Source organism: Equus przewalskii, chromosome 7, assembly GCF_037783145.1.
Source record: "Equus przewalskii isolate Varuska chromosome 7, EquPr2, whole genome shotgun sequence".
NCBI classification, from domain to species: Eukaryota; Metazoa; Chordata; class Mammalia; order Perissodactyla; family Equidae; genus Equus; species Equus przewalskii.
This window is the reverse complement of record NC_091837.1, coordinates 87,176,040-87,190,717: the sequence shown is the minus strand read 5'-3', so window position 1 is coordinate 87,190,717 and position 14,678 is coordinate 87,176,040. Positions and strand designations below refer to the sequence as shown.

Sequence of the window (14,678 nt, the reverse complement as noted above, 5' to 3'; positions counted from 1 at the left end):
TGTGAGCTACTTGGGAAACAATAGAAATCCCATCCTGAGCTCTGACCTTCAGTGTATGTTGAAAAGTGTGGATTTGCTATAGGTTAGTCCTGTTTATTTGTTTTTTGTTTGTTTTTAGTTCGGGCTTTCATGTCAGCTTTATCCTGTACACATTTTAGTGTCAAACAGGTTTATAAGTTTTTTTACCCAAAGTAGGGGACTTCTGTCTTCTTGCCTCATTTCTCTCTTTTCAGAGGTGACTGCTTACACCTCTTTCAGCTTATTACTTCGTACTTTACCTTCCATGTCTCTAAATAGCATGCATGTATTTCTGTCTCGATTATTCCTTATGGACATTACCTGTTGATTTCCTACTGTGGAAAATGAGACTTTAACTCTCTTTCCGCTCCTCCCTCTGCCACCCACCCACAGCGGGTTCCCTTCTCACTCCCCCGTGTTACCTGTCTTCACGTTGAATGGGAGAGTAGGCAGCATGCAGTGTTAAATCTGGGAAAACTTTGTGTACAGTTGAACTGGCTGCAGGTTTACCTTTCTCTTCCTGCACAGCTTTCCTTTTCCTTAGAGGCAATTGTATTATTTTTCAATTTGCTGAGTTTTCTGTTATCACTGATAAACTCTATGCTCTTTGCCAGCAATCGAATGTCCTCTCATTATATTCGGAAATGTCGGAGCTTATATCAGCCTCATCTTCCAGAAGAAATCACCCCCACTTTCCTCTGACCTTCCTGGTGCCCAGTGTCATTCTGGGGTCTCCTTTCCCCTTCTTCCTGGGGAAATCCTTTACCTCTCTGTCCTATGATTTCCCGTGGCCCTGTCCCATGTCCTCTTTTCCTGGTTCACGCCCTCCTTTTGGTAGAGTCTGTTCTCCAGCAGCTTCTAGGGAAAAGGCTTTTTGAATTCCACATATCTGAAGGTCTTCTTCTACCCTTACATTAAATTTATAGTTTGGTCAAGTGAGAATTCTAGATTGGAAATCATTCCTTTTTGGATTTAGAAGGTGTTGTCTGTTCCCTTTAACTTCTCCTGTTACTGTAGAGAGCTCTGAGGCCATTAGGATCCCTGGTTTCTCTTTCCTGGAAAGTTTTAGAATCTTCTTTCTGTCTCTAGTCTCCATTTTCCTGATGAAGCACCTGGGTGTGAGTCTCTTTTGTCTGCTGTGCTGGGCTCTCGGGGAGTCCTTTCCGTCTGTAAACTCCTGTTTTGTAACTGTTTCAGAAGTTCTGTAGCTCTTCACTGTCAGTGAAGTTCCAAACTCTCTCTGTTTGGAACTCCTGTTAAGTTTTCTGTTTCCTATACAATTTCTCTTTTCTTCCTTCTCTCTATTTTGATTTCTGTTTTCTGGTTGGTGGCTATTCTCAGGTGTCTGGTGATCTTGATTGTGTGCTGTGTTTAAAACTGGGAGACTTACAGCAGATCGGAAGCCCCGAGCATCTGAGTGGAGCTTGTCAACTGCAAGCTGTAGTGTGTAAGGGGATTTGGCTGGTCATTTTGTGCCCCTGTTTTCTTGAGCTTGTCAGATTCCCTAGAGAAGAGTCTTCTGATCTCCTGCCTGGAGGTGAAAACCCACACTGCCAAGTGTTTTGCAGCAAAGTAGGAGAAGAGAGCTGGGGTCTTAGAATTTAATTTGCACAGTTTCACTTAATCTTTCCTGTTTTCTGTAGAATACCCTTACTAACAAATATGCTTGGTCTCTACTAATTCAGAATGCTCGTAATTCATCCCCTCCAGAGACTAAACGTCCAGTTTTTGCAAGGGTTGGGGAGGAAGAGAGGCTTGGCTGCACAGAGATTGGTGGTGGACAGAATCTGTCATCTAACTGCTTCTCAGAGATTTTCACTCTCACTTCCAGCCGTTCCTGATGCTAGATTTCCCGAGCTGTTGGCAATTACAGATTGGGGTGGTCACCCGGCTTTCCCCGCTCACAACTCTCAAGCCTGCTGACACGTTTGCCATTCTTCCGTCTGCTTTCTAGTTCCCAAACTTGTTGTGTGTGTTTGTCTTTCATCCCAATTCTGTCATTTTAATGAGATTTCACGAGGGAATAAAAGACACATCCATGTGCACAACTGTTTCCCTAGAGGTCTTACCTCTTTTTTTTCCCCTCATTACAGATAGTGGATGAGTAGTATTTTTTAATGAGATCAGTTTGATTTTTCTCAAGTCACTAATACATGTAGGTTAAATAAAGATGTGTGGGGCCAGCCCCAGCGGCCTAGTGGTAAAGTTTAGCACACTCTGCTTTGGCGGCCTGGGTTCAGTTCCCAGGTGTAGATCTGCACCACTTGTCTGTCTCTGGGCATCCTGTGGTGGCAGCTCACTTGCAGAAAGAGGAAGATTGGCAGTGGATGTTAGCTTAGGGCGAATCTTCTTCAGCAAACAAAACAAAACAAAACAAAACAAAAACCTTATGGATGTGTTTATGAGAGCAATTTTCCTATTAATGGTGTTGATTAAGTTTTAAGATTCTTATAGTTAACTATAGTGATTATACTCCAAGTGTATTCATCATCTTATAATACTTCCCTGCCTTTTTTCCCCTTCTTCTTCTTCTTTTTTTTTTTGTGAGGAAGATTGGCCCTGAGCTAACATCTGTTGCCAGTCTTCCTCTTTTTTGCTTGAGGAAGATTGTTGGTGAGCTAACATCTGTACAGATCTTCCTCTACTTTATGTGGGAGGCCACCACAGCATGGCTTGATGAGCGGTGTTAGGTCTGCACCCAGGATCCAAACCCGTGAACCCCAGGCCACCGAAGTGGAGTGTGCAGACTTAACTGCTACTCCACCAGGCCGGCCCCTTTTACTTCCCCCTTCTTCAGGGTCACACTTAGCGTGGTCTTTATCAAGCATCCCTGGGCCTGGGCATTTCGTATCTAATCCATTGGCCAGATAGGGACCTGGCTGGTGGAAAGCAGCAGCCTAAGTGAGATATTTAGGTTGGAATTGCTGCCCCTGGTGGTAGAGCTGGGAGGGCCCACTCTGCAGGCTCCTGCAGTGTCACGTCGCCAAGTGTAAGCCAGTCAGGCGTGGTAAGTGGAGTTGCATCTATGTAATTGGGCTGTACTATATTTTATGTAAAATTATATCACTTAAGCTTACCTTTAATAATGATGTCATAAAGCTGGATCATTTTGAAAATTACTGTTAGAAGGAAAAGTTATGAATTTGAATTATATCTAGTATTTATAAATCAAATGAGGAATTTCTAGATTCTTAGACTGGATTTATGAACCCCTTGAAATTGAAATAAAAATGTGTCTGTATATCCACATGAGAATTTTACCACAAAAAATTTCACCTGAATCTTGTCAAGATTTTAGAGCTAACACACCCAGTAAATGAGAAATACAGAGGCAAGAAGGCAAGTTAAAACCGTGACAGGGAAGCAAGCAGACAAATCCAGAAGGTGGGACATTCTGTAGGATGGCTGATCTGGTGTATACAACATCTCAACAACATGAGGGAACAACAGTAACAATGAAAACTCTGGGTCGGGGGAGAAAAGCAGGTGATCTAGATTTAGGAGATATAACACAGATATGATATGAGGGTTTCCTTGGGTCCTGATCCAATAAACCAACTGTGAGAAGACATTTTTGAGACAAAAGAGAAAATCTGAGTTTGGACTGGATGTTAGTTGATACCAAGAAATTATTGTTAATTGTATAACACATGATAATGGCATTATGATTTTGTATACTGGAGCATGCTATTTTATATCTAGTGTTTACTTTAAAATACCTCAGCTAAAAAATCTTTAAAAAGAGAGAATGTGGGGTTAGTTATTCTGTTTACTCTTGTGCATATTTGAAATTTTTTATAATGAAAATTTTTTCAACTCATAAATTCAAATGTGTAAAAGAAATATATCAAAATATTAGCGTTTTCAAAATTGCAAATGATTTTTCATTTACATAAAAGTCAAAAAATTAAGAAATAATATATTTTTGAAAGACGTCATATGACATGTAAATATTACTGTAGAATAAAAGTGGGAAAGAGCCATCTCATTTGAGGAGCAGGTGTATATTGGGTGGAAACTGAGGACGGGGAATGTGTTTCAACAAGAAGAAAAGAGGGATTTGGTGACAGTCTCCTACTCAGGAGTTTCCCAAGGGCCCTTTTAAATGGTTTATATATAGGTACACACGTTCCCTGGTGAACTTGAGTAAGTGCATGAACTTTCAAAGTGTTAATACTAAATGAAACTTTTCTTTAGATGAGTGTTTGAGAATGATTGTTGGTCTTTTCCATGTTATAAATTTCTTATTCAGTCTTGTCCACACAGAGCATTCTTAAATCTTCGTGATTTTTTAGATTCCAGTAGATTTCATGGAATAGTTGAAACCTAGCAATACTTTTTAAATAGAACACATCTTTTACTCACAACAGTTGTGCTCCAGATTACGTTTTTCTTCAAGGCAGTTTGATCTGTCCTCTTCGCAGTGCTATGAGGGAAAGCCCTCCAGAGACGTCCTGAAGAGAGTTGCTGCAGATGCGCTGATGTCGCTGCTGGCTGTCAGCAGACGAGCGCAGAAGCTCGCTTTGAAAGGTGAGCCACACGGCACCTCAGCTGTGTTCATGGCATGTTTTCAGTTCATATGTTTTACTGCTTGTTCTTTTTAATTTTCTTTGGACTCAAAAGGTAAAGAACTTATAATCTCCATGTACAAAAAAAAAATAGGATTTTTTTTCCTGTACAGAAACACAGTAAATATGCATTACTTTTAAAACGAAAAGATTATACGTGTAGATTATTTTTTGTGTAATGATTCTTACTGTAGGGAATCTATATCTAAGTATTAGAGAAGCTTTAAAAAGCAACGCATCACTCATTATTTTCATAATAATTAAATATTAGTAACCACAAGCACATATTGCATACCTGAATAAAACACATAGTTTTGATAGTAATAACAGCATTTAGATGGTTCTGTATTTTCATATAAATTTCCCCTCTAGAGTGTTGTAATTTCTCATCTGGAATGAGGGAGCACAGGTCTTAGAATTGAAAGAGAACACCAACAACATGAAGTCCATTAATTTAAATTGTGATTTGCTATTAAAATAAGTTATGCATGCCTCAAAATGTAAATTAGATTTTGGGAGTATTGTACTAAGTTGAAAACACAGGGGCTTTAGCATTTATTTCTCTTGATTTCTCCCTCTGATTCATTAATCTCTCACTGAAAATACTAAAAAGAAGTTGGTCAGAAATATAAAATTATTTTTTGAGAATTTGTTATGTGTGATTTTTACTTATTTGGAAATGGAATATCCTTTTGATTGTTCTGGATTCCGTCTTTCAGCCGATCTAATAGACAACTGCATGGAGCAGATGAAGCACATTAACGCACAGCTGAGCCTGGACTCCCTGAGGCCCCGGAAGGCAGCCCTGAGGAAGAAGGTGACTGGGAATCCCCGCGTTCTGGGGTGAAGGGTGGCTCTCTCAGAGACCATCTGTCCCGTGTCCTTGTGCTCATAAATGACACCAGTACTGGGTTGAAATGAGTATCTGATTTAGAGGAAAGGTACAGTCAGATAAATTAATGGGGTTTCTACATTAGCAGGTTTGGGTTTGGGAGTTTTTTTGTGTGTGTCTTAGTTCTCACTTAAGGATCTTTAAATGAGATTTATATTTTATATATTGCTGTTCTAAACATTTTGGAGTGTGTGTGATAAATTTTTTATATTGCAGGCAGAAAATCTTTTTCTCAAAGTAAGCATAGGTTCACTAGCAATGACATATAAGTGTTTTCTATATGCCAGGCACTATTCTAAACATTTTATATTTATTATCGCGTGCACACTCTTGACAACACGGTCGTACAAGTAGTGATTGATAAAGCCAGTGTTTGCCCCGTGTCTGGATGGTTGCAGAGCTGGTATTCCTAATCTCTGTTTGTTTCTTTCCATGACTTCTGAATGTCTCTTTGTAGCACTGAGTCTGCTGGACTCATGTTCAAACTGCATGTTCATGTAAACTTGAAATAACACAGTTTTTATATAATAGCAGTGGTTAATAATAATGACTGTGATTAAAAAGATCTGCCACACATGCTCATGGAGAAAATGAATGTGTATTTATAACTATATAAATACGCATGTATATGTATATAGCTAAGGCCATTATGGTGGCAATCGATTTAATAACTAGTTTCTAGTCCACTTGACAAGAAACCAAGAAAAAGCTTTACTTAATAATTTCATTGATGCAGGGGGTTACATGTGTGGCAGTTTTTTTTCTTGCCTTTTTCCCTTTTTCCTTTCTAGGCAAAGGCCCTTTACTTCATCATTGAGAAAGTCAGTCAACACCTGAAATCATTGAAAACCAGTCGGTGCCTGCTTCACATTATTGAGATGAAACATGGAGCCTATTACATATCTCAGTTCCTCCATGCTTGATAGAACAGAAATAGCTTTTTCGTGGTGGATGTGCTTCTTGAGATATGGTCATCTTTCAGAGATCATTAGCTTGTCAGCCCCCTCAGAGTTATGGTGGTCGGACACAGTGAGGGCATGGCTGCACTGTGATGTGACGCAGAGAAGAGGGAGTGACTGTGTCTGAGAGGTGGAATATGTCATTGTGTTCACATTTTTCAACTGCTTTTTGTTTAAACAGGAGGATGGTTTTATTAAAGAGTTGAGCATTACCATGCAGCTCCTAAGAAACTGTCTTTATCAAAATGAAGAATGTAAAGTAAGTAGAGCTACTTCTCAAAATTTTGATAGCAGTGCTAGCCATTAAGAGTTTAATTTTTATGTGAGAAAATATAGAAGGGAAAATGGAAAACTCTGAATTTTTTTAGGTGCACACTTGATTGGTCCTTAAACTCAGCGTTAATTCTCAGAAATGGATGTACCTAAACTTGTTGCTATTCTTTAACACTGATGGCATTTCTTGTCTTTGTCAGCATTTTGACTTTAACTCTGTTACTGAAACTTTGACTTCAGGCAGCTAAAGCAAACTTGAGCCTCTTTCCATACTGTTATGCATTTCAGTTGTTTTTTTTACTAAGATGGAATGAATGGTTGTGTACATCTTAGAAGGCAGAAGTTTTTCAAAGAGAGTTTCCAGACAACTCTCCAAGCGAATAAGTGGAGGTATCTATATCCATAAGGAAAGAAGAGGAGTGTTTCTCCTGCTTCAGAGTGGAAAAGCTTCACGCTGTTGTCGAGCATGGCCGTGTGCACCTCACAGAGGGTCTGCCCTCCAGCATGGCTGGTCCCTGTGTGGCTGCCTCAGCTCCTCTGTCTGGGAACCCTTGAGATGTTTTGTTTTGTCTGTGAGCATTGACACTGTCATTTACAATACTATGTTAGTTCTGCTACACAGGATAGAATGTCTTGAACACTTTGATTTGCTTTGTCTTAGTGATATCACACTTTTGAAGCACTAGCTTTCACACAGAAATACTGTGGAAAATGAGTAAAACAAAGATAAATTATGGAAGCTTCCCTTTGAAAAAAATTTCTTACATTTTTTGCTTTTACTTGTGATAAAACTGGAAAAAGCATTCTATATCTGGAAAATGAACATATTGAACACATATTCCTTAAACTGTTTTAAAAAGTTTGTTCAAGATATGTTATTAACAATTTACATTTCAAAACAATTTGAAGGGAAGTAGGTATTTATACATTTCACTAAAATTCCCAGTGTATGAACTTTTTACTCAAAATAGAAATGTCTTTTACTAAATTTATGATCCCTTGTGCCAAACGGTATCCTTGTGACTGGCTGCAGTTAATATTCATCCATGACACCTTACTCAGGGAATACTTTGCAACACTTTCCAGGTAGGATCTGCTTGTATAGATTTATGAGAGGCTGGCCTGGGCACTGGTTATAGATATAGTGTTCACACTTGTAAAGCATTAGCCATCTATAAAAGTGTAACCTCTCAATAAGTCAAAGCCTTTCAACATTTCCAAGTTGTTGAATAAGGAATAAATCAAGAAGAATATTTAGATTACTTTTGAGTATAAATATAGTCTTATGGAGCAAAGATTCTTAATTTCTTTTCCTGTTCCCACTCACCTGAGGTGTGCGACACGCTCCCATTACTAATTGTTGGTCGCTCTTGTAGTCATTCGCCAAGTCACCCACACCCACCCCACCGCAGTGTCTGTGTATATGTGACGTTAGGGACTTTTCATACTGGGAAGATCAGGGTGGCTGTGAGGTAAATGACATGAATGATGGGCGAGGTTAGAGGTGGGGACTGTGGCTGCAAGAGATGATGAGACCCTAACCCAGGCAGGGAGAAAGAGAAAGGGGAAGGAGAGTGGGGTGTAAATTTGAGATTGAGGAGAAAGAAGAGATACATAGAGTGACTTCCAGGCTCTAGTTTAATACAAGAGTGTGTTACAGCAAAGTGTAGAGAAGAGAGATCCTAATGTTCCGGTTTGCACGTTAGTGTAAAGTGTCTTTGGAACATCTCGGGGGAAAATGGCTGGTATTCAGTAGATTCCATGGGTCTGGGGCTCTGAGGGGTGATACAGGCTGAGGATATTAGGAGTTACCAGTGTGATGATTGTGTAGATGGTGATTGTAGCCATGACTATTGGTGAAATTTTCCAAGAGAGTGTGTAGTGAGAGCCTATGTCATACCCTTAGAAAATGTAAGTATTTAAGAGAAGTTAGCAAACCACTGAGAAGGGAATGCTGGAGAGAGTTTGGAGGTGATCCAGGATAGAGGGGCTGCATGGAAATGAAGGAAAAGAGACCTTTAATAGCTGCCTTTGTGCCTGAGCTTTGGCAGCTACTAAAATAGGAGTGGTCTTGCTGGCATCATCAGGATAGAAAATAAATTGAAGTAAGCTGAAGATTAAATGAGAGACAGTGAGTGACGGCAATGAGAGTACTCTTTCTAGAAGCTTGGTCATGAAAAACAGCATCACTGATTTAGGACATAACGCATTAAAGGAAGTTAACCTGCATATTTGTTTCTCCTAACATGTAAACTGCTTGAATAGGAACAGAAATGAGCAGTTTGGGGGCTAATTATTAAAGACATAGGAAGAAAAGAACTAACTGATGAATAAAGATCCCTGAGGAGGCGGGCAGGGCTATGTTCTAAAACACGTATGGAGTATGTCTCCAACAAAACACGAACACCTGTTCCTCATGGCCAGGCAGCAAGATGACTGGGTGGAAACCCAGCTAGACTTTGTGGACAGAAGGGCAGAGGAGAGAAAGAGCTTCTATCCCATCGTGTCTGCCTCCTCTGAAACAGGAAGCAAGGTCATCTGCTGCAAACACGTTATCTGCCTCCTCTGAAACAGGAAGCAAGGTCATCTGCTGCAAACACGGGGCTGCGTCCCAGGCTTAGGGAGAGGAGGGAGCGTGGGGAATCACTTGAAAGTAACACTGGGAGTGACTTCAAAGCCTGTGGAGATTGTTGACCGTTGGCAGTAGTTTCCCACTCTCTTCTGCCATTGATGCTGCATAAAATTGTATAGGTGTATGTATTTATATGAATGCTCACATACGTGCACATGGGTCTACAAATGCCTAGTAATTCCTATTCATTTAAAAAATTTCTGCATTTACTGCAAATAGTTATGTTTTATCCATTAATATTGTCCCAGTGATAACTGATCTTTATAATAAAGACTGAGTTACTTAAGAAGTTATTGATTTAACATAATATTTTGACTGAATTTTACTGTATTGAAATTATTTAAAAACAGTAATCTACTTCTCCTCTGTCTATCCATCCACACGTACCAGATATGTACACACACATACACACAGAGGGAGAGAGGGCGGAGGGGAGAACGCAGAGGTGCTCAGCATGTGTACCAGCCAGAAAATCCTGTTTCTCAATCACAGCAGAGCATTTACAAGAGTTTATTCAGTGTTGTGAGATGTCTCTGTCTTGCTTGATTTGCGTGTTCAGAAGCTGTTTTTCCACATTTCTTACCTAAGCTGCATGTCCTGGCCACCCCAGTGTTGAGGGAACTCCTGAGACTGGTCGGGCTCATGATGCTGGGCGAGGGGCTGCATCTGTCCACACAGTTGGGTTGCCCGCTCACACTAATCAGAACAAAGATAAATTCAGTTTTTGTCTCCTTATGTTGGTGGCAATTTTTTTGGATTTAATTTTAATTTTACATTTTCGCATATTCAGACTAATGCTGTCCTTATTTCCTTCCTGCAACAGGAGGCAGCTCTGGAAGCTCACCTTGTCCCTGTCTTGCACTCTCTCTGGCCTTGGCTTTTGATGGATGACTCACTGATGCAGATTGCCCTGCAGCTCCTTTGTGTCTATACTGCAAATTTTCCAAACGGTAAATAGAACCCCATGCTGCCTTTCAATAATATACTAAAATACTAATTTTACATAATGTTGTTGAAGTGGACTAGAAAAACAAATACATGTTTTGAAGTGTTTCTGCTACTTATTGAGGGTGTGTTGGTTAAAGGCACACTTTCTTGTAGGTATTATAAGAGCAGATAAATGTTTTAGTCTATGTTTGTTGAGATAGGAGGAGTCATTCATTATTCAGCTCAGGGAATAGAGAGGGGGAAACTGGCCTGATTATATGGCACTGGGAAATTGAATTTAATAGGAAAATTGAGAGAGTGAAAATTAGGATGTGCAACCTTAAAAACCAAGTAAAGGTTAAAATGTTTATAGATTCTAGAGCAGGAGACTGGCATGATGAGTTTAGATACAGTTGGTCTGGTGAGACTTGACGTCACTGAGGCACTCGCTCATTCATTCATGTGACAGATATTTTATTGAGAGCCTACTATAGGCCACGCATTGTTAGAGGGCAGCAACTCAGCGTGAGCAAAGACAAGGGTGGAGGAGGTGTGAGGAGAGAGAAGTTGTGACACAGCTGTCTGAGCGAGGGAAGTGAAGTAGGCTTGCTGGCAGTATCAATTTCCCATTTGAAACTTCGGGTCATAAATTTAAGGTTTAACTAGTCAACGAGTCTGTGTGCTTTCTTCTAGCAACATTCAGCAGCTCAGCAACTGGGTCCCCCAATATCAAAAGACATACAGAGAAAGGACTGGAACTCAAACAATCGCAAGCCCATTTGGTCACCACCAAGTGCTGAGGATGGCATGTTCCTTGATAGTCCGACACCAGCCTCCGCCTCCACTCTGGAGCAGTCAGTTTCTGAGTGGTAGCCCACTCAACTTTTCTCTGGCATATGACGTAGGCAGACTTCCAAGCTCTCGACCCCTTAACTTTTGTTGTGGTGTATGGAGTCCACCACGGTGCAGGGTTCTCCTTGTTTTCATTCTGCTGCTGCTCACTTCCTTGTCCTTATTTCTGCTGGGACAGTGTCCTCATGCTCCATCTTCTAGCTCCCCTCCTCTTACAGTGTGACCAGTGCAGGATAGCTGTCTCTGGAGCAGTTGCATCTGCATTTGCCCTTCTTTACCCTACCCTTCACTCCTTAATTTAGGGTTTAGAGAAGTAAGGAGGAAAAAACGAATCAATTGCTAAATAGTGAGCAAAAGAAACATCCACTTCAATATAAATCGTTTGAAACTATAATCTATGTTACTTTTAGACTTAACATTGATATAAATATTAGAATGTGGTTGGTTACTAAGTTGAGAAAGAAACTTTTTATTTTCCTGGCTGATTTGTTTCCATGCAAATGTGCAACATTTAGTGACAGTTCTGTGTAACATCTAATGGAAACCGTGATATTTGGATACTGCTGTACAGTGGGAATACAGGAAAGATCACTGTATTTGTTTGTGTTTACTTGCCTTTTATGAGTTTATTTCTTATGATCTAGTTATACTTAAACTGGGTTCCCTGCATGGACTTTCACAAGTTAATTACACCTTAAGTTTATGTTACAATACAGTAAAATGTATTTTTAATTCTGTTATGACTATTTTTCTCCCTTGATAAATCCCATGTGGTTGTTTAATTTACTGAGAAAACTTTGGACTCTAGAAAACCAGTTGACACCACTGCTAACTCTTGCTGCTTGTGAGCTGTGTGACCTTGAGCAAATCACTGACTTCTCTGAGCTCTGTACCTTCATCTAGCATATATGGCTGGTAACATTTGTCCTCTCTCTCCACCCCAGGATTATTGTATTCCTCATTTTTTTTTTCTTCTGTAAAATGAAGGCATTAGACCAAGTTACCTCCCATTTCAAAAATTCTGTTCTTCTACCCAGGGCTTTATTTAGATGTCTTCTTTAGGAGCTATTAAAAAACCTATTATGCTTTTTTATTCTTTTAAAAAAATAAACCTGGTGTTTTTAAGTGCTCTGTTGAGACGGTTAGGCCCTTAATGAGGACAATGACTCCATGAGGTTGAATGTAGACACCGGCACCAGCCTTCAGTGCTCATTTGCAGCTCCCAGGTTAATGGCCAAGCCCTTTGATAGACAGATATGCTTTCCCACTTACGTTTTTTTTAAGTAAACAGTGAAACTGAGAAGACATTATGATAGGCTGTTGCTTTTTAAGGTTGCAGTTCTCTTTGTTGGTCAAGTTATGGACAATATCCTGTTCAAGCTGCGTGTAGAGGAGCCCCCGGCAGCTCTCTGATGCTGTGTGTCCTGAAGTTGGCTTCCCAGATGCCTCTTGAGAACACTGCCGTTCAGCAGATGGTTTTTATGTTTCTTTCAAACCTGGCCTTGTCTCACGACTGTAAAGGAGTAATTCAAAAAGTAAGTACTTAAACCCTCCTGGCATGTCATTCGAAAGATACTCAGTAAAATAATCCTTCTAATCAAGGACGTGTGTGGAAAGTCTAGAACTCAATTTCCAGGATTAATTTATTATGATTTCAAGGCATTTTATTTTACAGGATTGTAAAAGGATTAAGAGGTTCACTTTCTTTAAAGCCAGTTGATAGATGATACATGAAGAGTGACAGAAGCTAGAATGGGATCACACATTTCCTTTTAGTTTATCTTCTTAGCTTTTGGATTATATTTTATCTCTCTCAAAAATGTGGGTTTTGGAGAGACAGCTGTCTTACATTTATTTGGGATCATAAAAGCAATATATTGGTCTTTAAACAGACCAAATTGAGCAGTAACAATTTCAGTTCAATTTATATTGTCAAAATGGTTCATGAAATCACAGCCTCCTTTCGCCAAGTTTGATCTAACTTCTTTATGACATAGTAGGTGATTTTATCAGTCCTCTGGGACTCCAGTGCCAAAACTGGACTTCTTATCACTGATGTTAACTTAGGGTGCTTTAAAAGGGTTGAGTGATTTAAATGATTCCAGTATACGTGGTCAGTGACTATATTTAGGTGTGTATACACAGAGTCCCTAATTTGGAAGATCCCTTAAAATTTGAATGTGATCAGATTATCTTTTACTTACTTGTACATACTAATCTGAGTGCTTCTGTCTCTTTTATATGAAGGCCAAGATAAATTGCAGAAATTGACAGAATTTGTAAAAATTAAGTCTCCTTTTCCTCTACTGCATCATCTCCTCAACCCCCCCCAAAAACCACTTTGAGTGCAATCTCCAAATAAATAGCAGTCTTACTAAGGAGACATTTTTGAGTGGTGTGTGGAAGCTAGCTCACGTTGGCTCATGAGCGTCGTCTTTAATTTTCAGGAATTTTGCAAGCCAGTTGACATCACAGTGGTATCTTGAAAGGAATATTCACACCATGTAAATTGGCAAAAGGTGCAAATCAAAGATCCGCTGCTCTCACTGGAGCCAGCTGTTTATTTACCAGCGCATACATATATTTTCTTCATATATATGTGTGTGTGTGTACACATCAGTTTCTTCATTTCTGAAATTATTAGGGTAAACAGAATGATCTCTAAGATATCTTCAGTGTTCAGCCTGTGACTCTGGTTCTGTACTTAAGTATATTTTGAAGCAAGTGTGATCAGACTCCCTTTCAGGTGCAGATCAATCAAGTTGTTTTTCCTCTTGTCTGTTTAGGAGACCCCTGAGCCTTCCACTGCTGCATTGTTGTAATAAGCCCTGGACACTACAGTTACACCTCTTCGTTACTCATCTATAGGCATTAGAAAGTGTAGCTAATGCTGCTGTACAAATAAGATTCTAAACTTTTCACTTTCTCTCTACCATGGCACATTTCTGTACATTCTACCCAGTGTAGGAAATTGTCTGAAGGCATCTTTAGGCCCCCCCCAAAGAAGGAAACCCACAGCACATTTACAATTTTATGCACTGCTATGTATTTTATCACTGTTGTCAACCCTGAATCTCCAATATCACGGCAGAGTCTAGCTTCTTGGGAAAGGCGAGGGATGAATCTAGAAAGCATTAATTTGGGCTGAGAGATGAGAAGTAGATGTGAATGATGGCAAGTGCAGTGCAAAGTGAGCATGTAGTTTTACAGTTTACCTCTTGCTGGGATAATGTTGCTAATATTTCTGTAGCTCATTTCATTCTTATACTCAGAGTCCTTTTACATTAAAATGTTAAATTTATTTTATAGATTCAAGCCGACATCTTGATTTAGATCGAGGAGAAGTGAAGAAATAAGCCAGAGTAGATTATTAGACAGCGAGAGAGAGGAGTGTTCTGGGCAGTTTTGAAAGTCAAGGGATCACATTTCTGCACCCCGATCAAAATGTCCAGATGGCTGTGGTCCCCGTGCTGTGCTGGGCTTCTTCTTGATGTAGTACTTGTATGCTTGCTTGCTTTCTTTGTGTGTAGATTATTCCAGACAGTAAAGTTATTATT

The 14,678-nt window shown here is 39.8% G+C and overlaps 1 protein-coding gene across 10 annotated transcripts in view; it reads left to right on the top strand.

Annotated features, from left to right (window-relative positions):
• Nucleotides 1-14,678, top strand: part of RTTN (rotatin) — a 151,555-nt gene that overhangs the window by 128,955 nt on the left and 7,922 nt on the right. For 9 of the 10 annotated variants that reach the window (XR_011542099.1, XM_070627848.1, XM_070627849.1 and 6 more), the window contains 5 exons: nt 4,443-4,548; nt 5,306-5,403; nt 6,619-6,696; nt 10,166-10,292; nt 12,454-12,656. Coding sequence is in view for 8 of the 10 variants with exons in the window: in XM_070627848.1 (XP_070483949.1) it covers nt 4,443-4,548; nt 5,306-5,403; nt 6,619-6,696; nt 10,166-10,292; nt 12,454-12,656 (612 nt within the window). In the remaining 2 variants the exon portion in view is untranslated. Of the gene's footprint in view, nt 1-4,442; nt 4,549-5,305; nt 5,404-6,269; nt 6,697-10,165; nt 10,293-12,453; nt 12,657-14,678 lie in introns of all 10 variants that reach the window. The other variant, XR_011542100.1, reaches the window with a different exon arrangement.